This window comes from Gekko japonicus, unplaced genomic scaffold, assembly GCF_001447785.1.
Source record: "Gekko japonicus isolate JY-2015 unplaced genomic scaffold, Gekko_japonicus_V1.1 scaffold309, whole genome shotgun sequence".
NCBI lineage: Eukaryota > Metazoa > Chordata > Lepidosauria > Squamata > Gekkonidae > Gekko > Gekko japonicus.
In genome coordinates, this window is record NW_015166430.1 from 776149 (window position 1) to 793505 (window position 17357).

General features: G+C 45.1%; 1 protein-coding gene across 2 annotated transcripts in view; it reads right to left on the reverse strand.

Moving 5' to 3' along the window:
• Nucleotides 1-17357, reverse strand: part of TEAD3 (TEA domain transcription factor 3) — a 109996-nt gene that overhangs the window by 35957 nt on the left and 56682 nt on the right. For both annotated transcript variants that reach the window (XM_015411844.1, XM_015411845.1), the window contains exon 2: nucleotides 16185-16439. In XM_015411844.1, the coding sequence (XP_015267330.1) occupies nucleotides 16185-16320 (136 nt within the window). In that variant the 5' untranslated portion in view covers nucleotides 16321-16439. The remainder of the gene's footprint in view (nucleotides 1-16184; nucleotides 16440-17357) is intronic.

Below are 17357 nucleotides of genomic sequence, written 5' to 3' on the forward strand. Positions count from 1 at the left end.
TAGGAACTCCTTTGCCTGTTAGGCCACACACCCCTAATGTAGCCAATACTAATGAGTGTCTGCTGTTGGGTGTGGCCTATTATGCAAATGAGTTACTGCTGGGCTTTTTCTACAAAAAGGGCCCTGATCATATCCATGAGGTCGCGAAGAGTCAGACTCGACTGTGCAACTGAACAACAACAACAACACTGTAAAGGTAATGGTGCCACAATCCCATATGTCCAGGTATTTATTTAGTTATTTTAAACATTTTTAAGCAGCCTTTCCACCTGACTCAAGGTCTATAAAGCAGATAACAATAAAACATTAGAACAAGATTTAAAACCACACCTGAAACAATTTAAAACAATTAAAACACATAAATGGGATGATGGTATGAGACAGTATAACTCAAGTGTGCCTCCATATGGAGCCCCTGGCCTCCCAAGACCCTTAGTGTGGTTATGCCTCCAAACTGGGGAGCTGGCTAGCGAAAATCTGGCTCTTTGCCACAGCCAGGCCCTCCTGTTCTTATCCACATGTGCTACAAAACTCAAAATGATGGTGCAACCTCATTTGGAATACTGTGTGCAATTCTGGTCACCACACCTCAAAAAGGGTATTATAGCATTGGAAAAAATGCAGAAAAGGGCAACTAGAATGATAAATGGGTTGGAACACTTTCCCTATGAAGAAAGGTTAAAGTGCTTGGGGCTCTTTAGCTTGGAGAAACGATGACTGAGGGGGACATGATCGAGGTTTACAAGATTATGCATGGGATAGAGCAGGTAGAGAAAGAAGTACTTTTCTCCCTTTCTCACAATACAAGAATTTGTGGGCACTCAATGAAATTGCTGAGCATTCGGGTTAGAACAGATAAAAGGAAGTACTTCTTCCCCCAAGGAGTGATTAACACATGCTTGGGGGGGGGGCAACAGTGGGAGGGCTTCTAGTGTCCTGGCCCCACTGGTTGACCTCCTGACGGCACCTGGTATTTTTGGCCACTGTGTGACAGAATGTTGGACTGGATGGGCCATTGGCCTGATTCAACATTGGTTTCTCTTGTGTTCTCTTATATTAGACACACACTCCAGGCAGAGGTTGGCTACTCATGACCTAAGGCCATTTTGACAAAAAGCTATGTAAACAACACAGAGATGTAGCTAATTTTACCAACATTCAATTTGCCTCCTTTTCCCCTGGTTGCTTTGCTCTCTGTACATATGCATATTAGCCAATCATTAACTAGAGAACGTCAAACAATTCCTTTTGATTGGATCTCTTCCACATGGGATCTGACATCACATTAGATCAAAGCAATATTTTCTGCTCAGAGAGGAAGTGTTTTAAGTCAGGATGTCCAACTCCTGTACTGACTGACTCACGGTTTCCATGGGTGCACACTGCATGCCTACCACCACCTTGGAGAGAAGAACCTGGCTCTAAAAAAATGCTTTTGTATGGACTTAAATATTTTACTTATAGGCACTTTGTTTCTTAGCATAAGGCAGGCCTACCTGAGATAAAAAAGAAAGTTGTTCAAGATTACACAAAAAGAGTTTGTGATGCCTTTTTGATAGAATGCTTGCTCACTTTCTCCGTACACTTCAGTTGCAGTATCACAGGGCTATCAAGAAGATGGCAGCACTCCTGTCCATGGAAATCGACGACAAAGACTGTTGAGTGCTGGACAGCCCTGTAGCCAGGAATTTTTTTCAAGGCCCCCTCCATTAAATTAAAGTTAATTGAATTAAATAGGCACAGTGAAGGGGAGGGAGCTCCTTACCCTCGCAGCTCCTGCTCTGATTGCCCGTGTCTACCCAGAGAGTTGGGTTAGTAAATCCCAGCTTGGGTGAGACCGAAGCGAGGTTCCCCAGGAGAAAGGCAGGGCTGTCAAGGAGGCTGTGTTGGGCTTGGGGGAATGGCGGTGGGTGGTGGGATGGCAAAGCTGGCTGGGGCAGGCTCTGGCTGGCTGTGCCCTCTGCTCTCCTCCCCCCTTGTGCTACCTGGCAGCCAGTGGCAAGGGGGCTACATGACTGAGGCAGGACAGGCTCAACCAAGCGAGCTGGACCCAGGAGGAGGAGGAGGAGGAGGAGGAGGAGATTGGATTTATACCCCACCCTTCACTACCCAAAGGAGTCTCAGAGCGGCTTACAAACTCATTTCCCTTCCCCTCCCCACAACAGACGCCCTGCGAGGTAGGTGGGGCTGAGAGAGCTCTTGACAGAAACTGCTCTTTTTCAAGAACAGCTCTTATCAGAGCTACGGCTTGCCCAAGGTCATCCAGCCAGGTGCAAGTGGAGGAGTGGGGAATCAAACCCGGTTCTCACAGATTAGAGTCCGTGCACTTAACCACTACACCAAACCCAGAAGAGCTCAAAAGTGAAATCCCCAACCAGGCACCAGTGTGTGTGGGGGGGAGAGAATCAGAGGGATGGAGGGTGGGAGGGAGACAGAAATCAGAAAGCCGGACCCAGAGAGAACAGTAGGAAAGGGAGATCCACAAAACAGACTGCAGGGGGAAAGGTCCCGATCCTAGCCTACTTACTTGGACGTTTTACTGCAGTCAGCCGTGAGGGTATGCAAATTTGATGGGGTGCTGCTGATTAGATAGGTGGCACCACCCTCAGTGCCCCACCACTGGCTACGGGCCTGGCACCGGACTTCCTGGCTCATGCCTTATTTAACTGGGACTCAGCTGCTAGTGGCAGCAACACCAGCACATGTCACCATGTGCACGTTAAAGGGCAGCACAGAAAGGCTAAACATGAGTCTGCAGTGTGATGTGACTGCGAAGAAACCTAATGCAATCTTAGGACGCATTAACAGAAGCACTGTGTCCAGATCACAGGAGGTGGTAGTTCCGCTCTATTCTGCTATGGTCAGGCCTCACCTGGAGTACTGTGTCCAGTTTTGGAAGGATGTTGACAAGCTCGAGAGTGTCCAGAAGAGGGCAACCAGGATGGTGAGAGGACTGGAATCCAAGTCTTACGAGGAAAGACTGAAAGAGTTGGGTATGTTTAGCCTGGGAAAGAGAAGGCTTAGAGGGGACATGATTGCAGTCTTCAAATATTTGAATGGTTGTCATGTAGAAGATGGAGCAGATCTATTCTCTCTTGCTCCGGATTGCAAGACTAGATCTATTGGGTGGGAATTACATGGGAGTCGATACCGGCTAAATATCAGGAGAAACTTCCTAACTGTAAGAGTGGCTGAGCAGTGGAACAGTCTGCCTCAGGAGGTGGTGGATGCTTCTTTGCTGGATGTTTTCAAGCCGAGGTTGGATGACCATATTTCGGGTATGTTGTAGGGCTATCTTTAGGCTATGCTCCTGCAGAGTGCAGGGGATTGGACTAGATGACCAGCAAGATCCCTTCCAACTCTAACTTTCTATGATTCTGTGAGTTGGTCCTTTGCTAAGTGACTAGCCCAAACCAGAAGGTCTTGAGGATGACTGACCATTCTGCTCAGTGAAGCTGGGCATTTGGCAGATGACTAAATTGAGTACTGAATTTCTCTCCATTTAACTGGTTTACCAGATTGCTGATCTGATAGAATTAGAAGCACTTAAATCTATGTTTGACAGTTTTCTGCGGTCTGTTTTTTGAACGACTTTGGCAAATGAGCTCATGGATTAATGATTAATTTTGTTCACCTTTTAAATATGCTTCTTCTACATGTCTTAACTGATCATTTTACTGGTTGGACAGATTCATACTGATGATCTTCATTAACTATTTATTGTATGCCCATATAGGTACATCTGTTAGGATGCTGTGCTACTGGAGAGTAATATGGAAAGGAGACTGTCCTTACTAAGGCAGAAGCAACAACCTTCCACCTTCCATTCATGTTGCTGGGATCTCTAGCCATCCCTTCAACTTTGAATTGCTATGATAGGCAGAGAACAGTGCATCAACAGGGAATGTGAGAAACCATCCATAGCTACCATTATACTGTGTTCACCACCATACTGAGACTCCATTTACCACCAATCCCAAAAGCTGACAAAGTAGTGGCGGAAAAACACATATGAAGCTCCTCTTTGCCTACACTTCTTCTCCACTTGTGTCCACATATTGCATTTCATTAGCACTTATCTGTACTGCATCTAGCATCAGAGGCCCAATTTTTCCTGCAGGAACTTTCTTATATCATCATGAAAGATGTCTTCAAAAACCAGTCTGAACATTTCTCAAGTACTTTTATTTATCTCAGCCCAGTCCAGAATTTGAGGAGACCCCTAGCTTGATCTGAAATGCTGGCCTTGAATTACATCTGCAGATTTGTCCAGTATGAAGTCTTCTACTGATTGTATGTGTTAATTTGTAAGCACTCAGAGACTTGCTATTGCTGTTTTGGTACCTTGCCTGAAACCCTCACTTCAGGGGCTGTAAGGTACCTCAGTGTGATCAACTCTTCCCAAAACACCATGAACTAGATCAGAGGTATTGAACTCATTTGTTATGAGGGCCAGATCTGACATAAATTTCACTTTGTTGGGCGGTGCCATGTGTGCCGTAAAATGTAATGCGGGGTACTGGAGATATAAACTTTAGAAAGGACAGCAACTGGTAAGCTCCAAGTTGGTGTGTCCTCACTGCAAGGCCCCATGGGCTGGGGAAGGGAGTGCAGAAGAAATTCACACTGGTAGACTGGGGAGCCAGCAGTGTAGCACTGGGCAGATGCTGCCCCAATAGAGAATCGTCTGCACCCCCTACCCATGTGCAAACACTTATCCCTGTGGCCATCTGGGACAACATCCCCGGAGCTGCAGGCTGAGTAGAGAGGTCTGAACATGGCTGCAGTGGCTCCCAACCTATCAGTCCCTGAAGTTCAGGGGTTCTGCCTGACTGCTGCAGATGAGGTTGTCCCGCTATGCTGAAGCCACAATGAGAGTGGCTCCGCTCACCCACCCCCGAGCAACCTCCTGTTCCCTCCCTTGTGCCAGTTGCTCATGAGCCACGTAACAGCACTGGATGGGCCAGTTCCGGCCCCCTGGACCTTCCATTCGACACCTCTGAACTAGACTGTATAGCTGCTTTAGTGTCTCTGTAAACTGTCTCTAGGGAAGGAGCCACTTCAAGCTGTTCAGAGTTATTGGGTCACTGATCTGAAGGCAATCTGGTGTCCAAGCAAGTGAACGAGCAGGCAAATAAATACAGTCAGTCCGAGACTGGCCAATGAGTTGTTCAAATCAACAAAACAGGTGAGAGTCAGGTGGGACTACACTGGCTCCCTGAGTCACCAGCTGATCAAGTAAACTCCAATATCAACCCATGGTGATCTGCAGTGGCACTGCAGTAACACAGAGGGTAGTGTGGTTGGATCTCACTGCTAGAGCTCCTGATTTCAAGACGCATGGTGCCTTAAAGAAAGGACACACTTTTGTTGCTGTTCTGTCCAGACAAAATGTTCATGGAGGGATCATACAACTTTCAATCAGCTGCTGTATGGATGACCACAGGCCAGTCTGATGCAGTAGTTAGAGAGTCAGTCTAGGATCTGGGAGACCAGGTTCAAATCCACTCTGCTGTGGAAGCTTGCTATGTGACCTCAGGCCAATCATACACACTCAGCCTAACTTACCTCACAAAGTTGCTGTGAGGATAACATAGAAGAGGGGAGAATGCTATAAGCCACTTTGGTTCCCCATGGGGAAAAAGTGGGGAATAAATGAAGTAAATGAGAACACCTGTTACCTTCAAATAACTTGCTGGAATTGACTTAATCGCTATCAGTGCTTGTCATTTTACCAAGCTGATAAAGTTGATCAGGCAACAGTATGAAGCCTCAGACTCCCAAAGGACGTCACAGTTCTTTTGTTTCATACGCCTCTCTCCAGTAGTCAGTACTGACCGCTGCAGCGCTGACAGGGAACTCGATTAGGTGGACCATTATTACGATTCACTCTTGAGATTATGTCCCTTATATTTAACGTTTGTAGTCCGTGGCAACACACAAGGGTATCTATTAACAGTGTAGGGCTAGGATCCATTGAGGGAAAGACCCGAGTCATCTTTTGATGATGGGACTCCGGAACTGTTTCGAGAAGGACCACCAGGCAGTGCTTCTTTGGGGGGACGGGACAGAGAGGCTGGCATTTTTATTTATTTATTTATTTGATTTCTACCCCGCCCTCCCCACCAAGGCCATGGGGCTGCCAGTCACCCAAGAGGGAGTTGCTCTGCAATCTCCTCTGGTACTCTGCCCTCCAGATCTCCTGCAAGGAATGGATGTCAAGCATCTCTGATGGAGATGTTTGGTGCAGCTGGCACTAAGGGGCCAAGAGATGAGCAAAAATGGGGGCAGAGGGTCACTTCCCTCACTGGCAGGATGATCACTCTAGATGAGCAGCCTTTTCTCTTGCTGAGGAGGTCAGGTTCCACAAGCTGTTTTAAGATGCCTTGGTACATGGTCCTTGCTCCTACAATGTTGAGCAGGAACGTGGTGCTCTCCCTGTTTATGTGCCCTCACCTGGAAGGCCCAGTCTCATTAGTTCTCGGAAGCTGAATAGGGTCAGCCCTGGTTAGTAACTGGATGGGGGACCTCCAAGAAGTCCAAGGTCGCTACGCAGCAGCAGGCAATGGCAAACCACCTCTGGATATCTCTTGCCTTGAAAGCCCAATGGGGTCGCCACAAGTCAGCTGCAACTTGATAGCAGTTTCCACCACCTCCTCCACCCTGTTTGGGGCTGCTGGGACCACATGAAGGCCCTGTTGTCCCACACTTGTGGGAGAGCTGTGCACTTCACATCCAACATTTGGACCTGATCTCAGGCACAGCACTTGTACTTCTTGCTGACTGTACACTGGTGGCAACCTGAGGATATGTGCCAGGGTGGGGCCACCACCACAAAGCAGGGAGAGAGGAAACACTGGGCCAGCTATTGCCAGGCTTTGCTCCATGACAGGGTACTACACAAGAATATCATGGGTCACTTCTCGTACAGTGTGAAGGCTACCCATCTGCTGCGCCAGAAGTAGGTCCTGCTAGATGTGCCAGAGCACTTGCTGATCAGAGATGCCAGCACCTGTAAAACACCACCTGAGCCATGCTTGAGCATTTGATGGAGCAGAACAGTGTCCTGGACAAGATGGCTTTGGAGGTCACCACTGTGCAGGGGCAAAGACCACTAGCAATGAGGAATGGCTGGCTCTCTCCCAGACAGTGGAGGTCTTTAAGCCTTTTAAGGAGTTCACCAACATGCCCCCACCTGACAAGGCAAGCCTGGGTCTCTTCATTCTGTTGATCTGAATGCTTCAGGGGAAGATGGCCACCTTTCTGGACCCAGGCACAGGACATGCAGACATTCTTCCGCAGTGCAACTGCTGGTGCACAGGCTGCAAGAGGGCACTGAGTCTTGCTTGGAACCCCTCACGAAGCAGATGGTCTACATTTTGGTGACCAAGTGTGACCTGCACATCAAGGGAAGCCTTGCCAAGAATGCCAGAGGAGCACACTGTCTCCAGGAGAGGAGAAGGGAGAAAATAGCTCTGCTGGTCCACCTACCTCTTCCCCTTCTGGGCAGAGTCCTCCCACAGCCACTACCAGGATGCCCATGATGCTGGAGACCATTGATGAAGCAGTCAGTATCAGTGGGAACACAGTGCGCAAACCAGATTTTGGTGGGTGCAGTGGTGAGTGATCACCTATCTGTGTGCTATGAGTTGCATGCCACTGATCCACTGAACTACTGGGCCAGTAAAGAAATGGTCTGGCCAGACCTCTCTTGTGGCTGACAGGTTCCTCCTCTTGTGCCATCTGATGAATGTGCAGAGTGAACATGTTTTTTCCCCAAAAGATGGCTGACATTGTAAGCTTGAACACTCATGTCTCCTCCCATAGAGAGTTGAGTAACTGGTCATCTGAAAGATCAACTTGCCACTCTTCAACTACCCAACTCTGGACTTTCAGAGTGAGTGAAGTGAGTATGTGCTTGAGCCTGTATCCTTTCAGTCTGTGTTGGGGTGTCAGAGGAAAGCACCGTTCCACAAATGTAAATCTTAGAAGCAGAATGAAATAACAATGAGTAGCACTTTATACAATTTACACTCCAAATTCTAGTCTAAAACACTGAAAAACAAAAAACCTCAACTGAATGCTAGCTGCTGTACAGTGTGAGGAGACGCTGGTGGAATAGCATAATTCTGTGCAGAAAATAAATAAATATGGTGCCAAAAATGTAGCTCATCACTCTCATAAAGAAAGCCCCTCACAAATGTAATTGGAAGAAGAGATGTTGTGAAAGTAGACAAGTATCTTAATTAAAACAAGCAGAATCCACAAAAGCACCTAAAATGCAGCTCATGCATGCTGTATTTGTGGTGTGTTTCTTCTTTACAGGGTGTGGAAGAAACACTGACATTGGTTCTGTCTGCATTGGGAGGCTTTTGGCCAGTTGTTGCACTTGCTGTTTGGTTATTGGCTTATTTGCCCCGGAAAAACATGGAATACCCCCCCCCATAGGAAACAATGGAGACAAGTAAGATGGCTGGGGGCACCTTGTTCATGGGCTTGTAATATTGGAATCTTTGATCCAATTCTCTTGAAACTTGAGGGTTCTTTAGTGGACAAACAAGACTAGGTTTCCTGCAATGTTGGTGTCACTTGCTCAAAAAACAGCCACTCCAGCCTCCCAGAAAGAGCCCCTTCACAGGAAATAACGAACCAGAAAAAAAAATCAGAACTCTGAAGAGGGGGAAAACCCCCAAAATCAAAACCCAGAATGGTATTGTAACCAAATAATCCTGAATACTAATATGGAAACCATTCCTAAAATCCCAAAATGAAAAAAAAATAAAGTACACATTACCTACTCTAACCACTATACCATGCTGTTTTTTCCTGCAATGGGTTTTTGTTTATGCTTGGGCAGATCATGCTCTTTCAGCCTTTGTTCCCTTATATTTAAAGGCCAAAGTAGATGTTACACAGAAGCTTCATGCATTGTCTCATGGCAACTTTAAAACATTTAAATGAACCTTGAGACACTACATAAATCAGAGCGAGGGGAGAGAGGAGGGGCTGCTTAAACGTATAGGGACACCACCCTGTGGTGGAAAAGTAACTCAAGTGGTTCAAGTTTGATTGTAATAGCTACCAGAGAGAGTTAAGCAACACAAAATGCAGTGTCCAACAACTACTTTATATTAATCATGTTCTTTTTAAAATAAACCCCTGGAGATCATTACAGTTCCCATGTACTATTTAGTCTGGTAGTAAAATGGAATAGTCGCCTAGCTCACATGGTTGTTGCAAAATAAATACACTCATGACTGCAAAGCATTTCAGCAAATTGGAACTGATACACAAACACCTGATGAAATGCAATACCAGCGGTGTATATGCACAGCCCACAGGAAACCCTTTTGTAATCCCATCTCACTTCATGACATTTGTGTTACTGTCTGTGTCTGCTGAGAGGTTCTGTGCATGGGATCTTCCTTCTCTAGGGCACCAGCCATGGCTAATCATCTCTCTCTCCCCCATACCAGCAGGCACCGCAGACCTGTCTCTGCTCAGCTGTCTCAAGTCCCGTGATTCACCAGAGGTTGTGCCATTCCCTCTCGGAGGGCACGTCCTCCTCCAAATTACCACATTCCCCAAATTCCTCTTCTCTGACACCACCACGTGAACCAGTTGTACAGCTCTGTTAAAAATAACCTAGTGGGGCAATCTTCCAACCAATCAGCATTCGGCAGCATACCAGCCCTGGTGGAGCACAACTCAAGTTACACCTGCTGTCTGGGGCAAGCGGACAGCCTCTCTCGTGCGCCTGGCTCTACTCTGAAACCCACCAGAGGAGAAAGAAATGCCCCTTGCCATACACGGACCAGACCCTTTGCTGCCTGCCTCTCCACTCTTGCACGCTGGCCGCTGCTCAAATGCTATAGGTTACCACAGGTCACAGCTCTCCCTCCTTCATCCCCTCCTCACAGCCACTCTTTGCAGCAGCTGGGAGATCAGCCCCCGTGTCAGTAACCCGCTCACTCTTAGCCAAGAATGACCCATTTATCGTAGGCGTTCGGCTCGCCTAGTCAGTGTTCTGGGATTCCTGAGGCATCCTACTTCTAGCACCTGCCTGAAAATGAAGCTGCCTTTGGCCTCCCAGAAGCTCCCTTTCTCCTACTCACCCACCCACGGTATGAAAGGCTATGGAAGAAATGTCCCACCAAATTCATTCTCAGCACTCACAACTGAAAAGTGCTGTTCCTCTAAGAGCACCACAAAAAATGCCTTAGCAACCAATTTCCAGGCTTTTCATACAAGATATATTGTATTTGTAACATCTAAAAGCAATAAACTAGATTTAGTGGAAATGACTACTGCTAATAATAAAGTAGCTGGCCCCTGTAATGATCGCAAAAACAGAATAACAAGTCTACCCATAGACAAAGCTGAGGTTTCTACATGTATGAAAAAAAAGTAAAGCAACTGAATGGAAAAGGAGGAAAAAATCCTCCAAAGAGCCTGGTGAAAACTGACAGAGTGTTAAGAGCAGTAGACTACAAGTTAAACAGAGAGAAGGGAAATTAGCCTGCTCAATAGGATGCATACGGAAGCCAGAACAGCAGATTTGGGGAATAGAGGAGGAGGAGGAGATTGGATTTATACCCCGCCCTTCACTACCCAAAGGTGTCTCAGAGCGGCTTACAAACTCCTTTCCCTTCCCCTCCCCACAATAGACACCCTGTGAGGTAGGTGGGGCTGAGAGAGCTCTTTCAGAAACTGCTCTTTTTTCAAGAACAGCTCTTATCAGAACTACGGCTTGCCCAAGGTCATCCAGCCAGGTGCAAGTGGAGGAGTGGGGAATCAAACCCGGTTCTCCCAGATTAAAGTCCACGCACTTAACCACTACACCAAAACTGGCTTTTTTTCATAGGAATGAAATGTCCCAGTTGTTCCACCTTCCCATGATTCCTTGCAGGCCCTCAAGCTTGTAAATTAAAAAACTGAAAAGGAACAATTTCCAAAACATTCAGCAAGACTAGGCTTCGTGCATAACAAATCACATTAGGTACTACACATTTGGGATTACCCTGGAAGGTGTCAGTAATCTATATTTTCACATGCTCTTTATATACTAATATGCACGTCTCATGTAGAGGAATTTGTTAAGTTGAATAATTTCAGAGTTATCTCCTGTCTAAACCACAAACACAGCCCTGGACATTTCTGGAGTGGACCCTATTATGTTTGTCTGTGTGAACACAATACAGGAGCAGTTCTTCAAAAGCCTCCGGAGAGCCAGTTTGGTGTAGTAGTTAAGTGCGCGGACTCTAATCTGGGAGAGCCGGGTTTGATTCCCCATCCTCCACTTGCACCTGGCTGGATGACCTTGGGCAAGCCGTGGTTCTGATAAGAGCTGTTCTTGAAAAAGAGCAGTTTCTGTCAAGAGCTCTCTCAGCCCCACCTACCTCACAGGGTGTCTGTTGTGGGGAGGGGAGGGGAAGGGAAAGGAGTTTGTAAACCGCTCTGACACTCCTTTGGGTAGTGAAGGGCGGGGTATAAATCCAATCTCTTCTTCTCTCTTCTCCTCTCTTCTTCTTCTTCTATATTCCTTGCTCCAAGTTCTATAATGAGCCCTCTACCTTTGGCGCTATTTCTCTTGCAGATACCAAAATGCCAGCTAGAGTTCAGAGATCATTATGGACAGCAAGTGTGGTGCACATAAAAAGCAGCTGGGGGAGAAGCCCTGCACAGATCAACATGAGGATCTTCTTCAGCCAGCAACTCAAGTAGATGGGAAAGGTGCTGTTACTCTAGTTACTTTATATCCTGCAAAAAGACCTTGCTGCAAACTAGGGTTGCCAGGTCCCCTCTGGCCACCAGTGGGGGATTGGGAGGTAGGGTTGCCGGATTCAGGTTGGGAAACGCTTGGAGATTTGGGGAGGCAGCCTAGGGAGGACAGGGACCTCAGTGGAGTACAATGCCACAGAGTCCACCCTCCAAAGCACTCATTTTCTCTAGGGGAACTGTAGTCAGGAGATGAATTGTAATTCCAGGGGATTCCCAGGTCCCACCTGGAGACTGGCATCCTTACTGCAAACAACACTGCAAATTTCACTGGGAACAAGAGAGAAGTCCCCAGAAGTGAAAGCACTGGCAGAGCAATGGAATACTTCAAGCTCTTTCTCTCTTTTGGGAGATGGAAACAAAAGGGTTTGGGCTGTAAAGAGCCAACGGTTCCTTTCCAGTGTATCCTCAGGCAGACAGGTCTAGAGGCAAATAGATTATTTGCATTAGAATTAACTAAACTAGGAATCCTTTCCCCAACTTGCTTAAAAGTTAAGTGCCTGTCCCCTTTCTTCCAATCGTACTCTGGGAGGGAGGCCAACTAGAAAACTTTATTCTTATTGCAGATGTAGTCTAGAAAAGATTACGGAGCGTGAAGAAAAGCAGAGGTGGGGCACAGTGTAAAACAAGGTAAAAACAAGCTTCTAAACTGAAAAGCAGGCAAATTAAAGACAGAAGCAGGGGAGAATTGCTGTCTCTTTAAGCAACTGCCAGATGTCTCCAAGTGGCTAGAAAAACCAGTTTGTACACTTCGGTTTGATGAACAAAGGCCAAGCTCCCCAGCGGCACTCCAGCTATTCCTGGAGAAATCTAAAAAATGTGCTTCTTTGGAAAGCTTCCATCCCTGCTTCTGTCACAGAGACCCTGGGGGGGGGGCACTTGCTAGGTTCCTTACATATGGGCATACATGGGGGAGATAAGGTGCAACTTGACTGCTTCTCCTTATGTAGTTGTTGCTCCCAAGAACTGGGAATGGGAAGTAGTTTTGCTGTGTTTATTGGAGAATAATGAGAAGTTCAAGGACTCCAACTCGACCAGAAATAGAAGTGAGCTGGTTGAAAACAGCTCTGGGCTCAGCCCTAGAATTTGGGAATTAATAACAGAGTCCCTATGAACATAAGCAGTTTCCTCACCAGGGGCAAACACAGACTGTTCACATACATTTATGATAAGGGACAGGCTTTTGACAACAGAAGATATCAATTCTAGGCTGCCTCAGGCCTCCAGGCCTTTTCTTTGTTTGAATGTTTTATTTTGCAAAATTTATATCGCACCTTTCTACCCTCACAAGGGTCTCCAAGGTGGCTAATAAATTAAAACATACACAATAAAATTGTCCTTTAAAAGCATTTAACCCCCCCCAACACACCTCACTAAAACAATTAAAAACAGCTAAAATACACTCAAAGACATAAAAACAACAATTAAAACATTGGTCAGGAAGGAGGGACCACTGAGGGATACGCCAAATGAAACAAAAAAGTCTTCACCTGGTGACGGAAGATGGCAACAGAAGGGAAGAGATGAATTCAAAGAAATTAACCACTGGAATTGCTAATGCCTACAACATAACTTGGTTATCACAAACTGGCCAATCATTTAGGATCCATAAACAACATATACATATACATTGTACATTCATCTGGGAGACACTTTATCCTGACCATTTTGGTGACCCAACTATCTGGGTGGGGCCCAACTGTGAGAGACTGTCCCACAGAACTGGTACCAGGAGAAAGACACACACAACCAGACCTCGCCCACGTGGTCATTAGTGTGGGAGCTGCTCATGGTTAATTGGCTAGGAGAATGCCTAATGAGTACCTTGCTCCCTGTTCCCCAAAACAGAAGAGAACAGGGCTCATTCCTCTGGGAAAGGGGGATAAACACTTGAGAAGGCTCAAACACTGCTTCCTTGACTCAAGGTGTGCTTGCAATGAGAAAATGGCAATTTTGCACTTAAAGCAACAGGCAAAGCTCCATCGCTATAACTCACTAGGCATGGTCATTCATCTAGTGTTCGTTAGGGGCCACCATTCTTTGATGTCACAAACGTAGGATTCTGACATCATAAAACAACTGTGGAAGTAGCAGGAAGCAGCAACTCAGTGTTTATGTATTTCATTCCACAGTAGCAGAATACACTGATCTGATGAGTGAGAGCCTAAATCCCACAATAGATGGTAAACCTGATTAAAGGAACTGGTCCATTCATAATCAGCAATTCTGATAAACTGCAGTGATATCCTGGATTTTTCATATAAAGCCAAGTAGGAACATGGGATTTTAATGTATTCCTTTTTCTGTTTTTTAAAAAGTTGTCTTTAAAGAGAATGTGAGAAGTTAACTATCCTTAGGAATAACATTACTAACGATAATATACACTGCAAGCCAAAACTGCCATTTCTATAATCTCAGCTGAACTTGCTTCAAGGGCAATTCATATTCTACAGCCTATCCCTTTTATGATCTCTCTGCTATGTGAATGGTATCGGGTTTTGTTATTAAAAGTAAGACTAATTGCACTATTTCATAACCCCAAATGATAAAATAGCTGCTTTGGAGGGTGGGTTCTATGGCATTATACACTGCTGAGGTCCCTCCCCACCCCAGGCTCTACCCCCAAATCTCCAGGAATTTTCTAGCCTGGAGCTGGCAACCCTAACAGGAATATCCTGTTCTACATAGTGCGTAAAGAGAATTATTTGTGATGTCACTGGCTTAAGTAGGGCCCATTAAGTGTGAAATTTAAGAGGATACAAACGGTGGGAGTGGCTCTTTCATTGAGATCATAGATTCAGCGTCTCTCGTTATAGCCTCACAATGACAAGCAAAAAAAGTCACTAATACTGAGGCCACATTGTGGCATCAAATAAAACCCTGATACAAGGAAGATGCTAATGATCAAATCTTGAAAAGAGACCAAAGTGTTTTGTTTATGAACTGCATGAGAGGCCAGATTCATCACCTTTCACGCCCAATGGCAGGCATGTGGGTTCTTCAAGCAGACAAAAATCAATCTCTCGTTGACAGGAATGAACTTACCAAACCAGTCAGTCAAGCAAGGCAGAGAAAAGAGTGGGAGGGAGAGAAGAGGTGAGGCAGAAGGGAGTGGGAGGGATATACAGACTGAGGGAAGTACAAAGGAAATATGACTCACCAACCTAGAGAAGAAGAGTTCAACATTACCCTGGAGTTCTTTGTTTGCTTCAAGATGGCCACCCCCACAAACACTTCATCACCCTTCAATATGTAAGCCATCTCCTTCACATCCAGCAAGCATGGAAATAAAATACAGCTAGGGCCAAGCTATTAAAGCTGACTGGACAGTAACAGACTAAGGTGCTAAAAACCCAAACCACCCTGAATTTAGCCTGTGTGTCTGAAAACCTTATTTCAACTTCAGAATGTTTATAAGTTTATCTTAGAAAAAAAATCCTACTTCCCCACCTTGATCTCACTAACCAAGTGTTGTAAGGATTTAATATATCCCAACGCACAAACTTGTTTATAGGATGGCTATTTGGCCAGACTACTTAAGCATTTAAGAATATAAAATGTCCCCCAGAGAATCAGAATTGCAGATTACAAGATTCTTGTGTTCATTCTTACAATAGCTTTGAAAGTTACTGAAAATAAGAAAGTTGTCCATGGCTACCCAGCAAGTCTCACGGCTTAACTAGGAATTGAACCTTGTTCTCCCATTTGGAAAAATTAATATCCATACTCTATGTACTTCATAATATAGGCCACTATACTAGATACTGTCTCATTCAATTATCCCACTGCTCATGACTAATGTTCTCCCTCCCTCCTCCTTCACTAATACAAAGCTTGAGAGAGACGTTGATGGTCATTTGGATACATAATTAATTACCATTAGGTCTTGTCTGAAACCAGGTTTAGGTCATATGAACATACCAGTGTGACCTGGTCACTCACCAAAACAAAAAACAAGTGACAAACTGGGGAAAAGTAGTAGAAAACCCACTAAAACACTTAGATATGTACGCAAATACAGTCACTTATATATTTAGATACTATATCAAAATTTACAAAATATATATGCAAGGCATATTAGCCATAACAATACAATATCTCAGTGCTATATAATAGAACAACACAGATTGCAATGTTGCTAGTCAGAACAATCATTAGAATATTGCTAATCCATTACAGGTAAGTTTTTTACTAGTTCAAGTTTCAAGTTTACAAAGCAGCCGGTTTTCGCTTGGTTTCGTGTCAAAACTTCATCAGAAGCAGAACAACTTTCTGATTTCTAGAAGCACCTTCTTCTCAAGGGTTGCTACAATTAGTATTGGGACTAGCCCTCAATTCCCATGAAGACTTCACATATTGGACCTGTCTGTATACTGCTAAGCTTTGAAGCCAAGAAGGTCACTCACCATACATCTTTCCCTCGTCCGAGAGGATAATCTTGCGCCGGCCACAGGGTGGGTATATTGCCAGTGCCTCCTGGAAGCTCTGTTCAATGTCTGGACTCCACACTCCTTCGGCATCATTGTCCAGACTCTTATCCATCCCTTCCTGTCCATCTTCTCGCCCCTCCCCGGGGCTGCCGCTGGCGTTCCAGCTGTTGGACGCTATTGTGATGGCTGCTCTGGGCTCCGACCCTGAGCCCCAAATGGCAACTCGTCAATCTGGATAAGGGCAAGAAAGGTTATTGATTAACCCAACAGCCAGTGCTAGCCTTTCAACAATGTTTTTGTGCACTTCCTCACCACTTTGAGTCAAAAGCAAAGAAGAAGAAATGGCCAAGTAACTGTGTGTGACATGAAAAAAGGTTTGGTGGCAGGTGCAGAAAACCTTTATGCACCATATACTTTATTTGATTATTAAAACATTTATATATATTATATTATGTATATAGCCTTTTCCCAAGATTCAAAGTGGCTTACTATAATAGTTAAAATGTTTTCACTCTTTAAAGAATTTTAGTCTGTTCACAATGTCTCTGAAGTCAACCAAGAACCCCCATCATCTTGACAATATCTGAAGTTTAGATAGCAACTTAGCAAAAAAAAAAGTTATGTTACTGACCTGCCCACAACTGTAAAGTTGCTAACATTTGTGTGTGTGTGTTTTTGACTCCAGCTTGACCAAGAATGCAATTTTAGCATTTGCTATGTACCAGGTCTTTTTAACATGCTTATTTGTTGGTTTTAAAGCATTGTTTCACCAACCAAGACTTTAAGATAGACAAGGTAGATGCTAAATATGAAAATAAAGTCAAAAACAGCTAGAAGACAGATAGAATACAAGTTGAAATACAGTGGAGTAGAATGATTACAGCCAGTGATGTCCTCACAAACCCCCTGAACATCTGACTCCAAGAAATAGAAGGACATCATGTCACCTGCCTAAAAAAAGATGCACTGGGACAACTGTATCTGAAGTTGTTCAGGAAATAATGGGCATTACCAAAGAGCCTTACAGCAGCATGGATTCAGAAACCCCCAAGACTGCAAGTACATCACAAAGCATGAAATAGGTCTAAATAAAAGCTCGACGAATCTTCATAATCTTGATCAATGCTTAAAAACTGGAGTGCCTGGGAA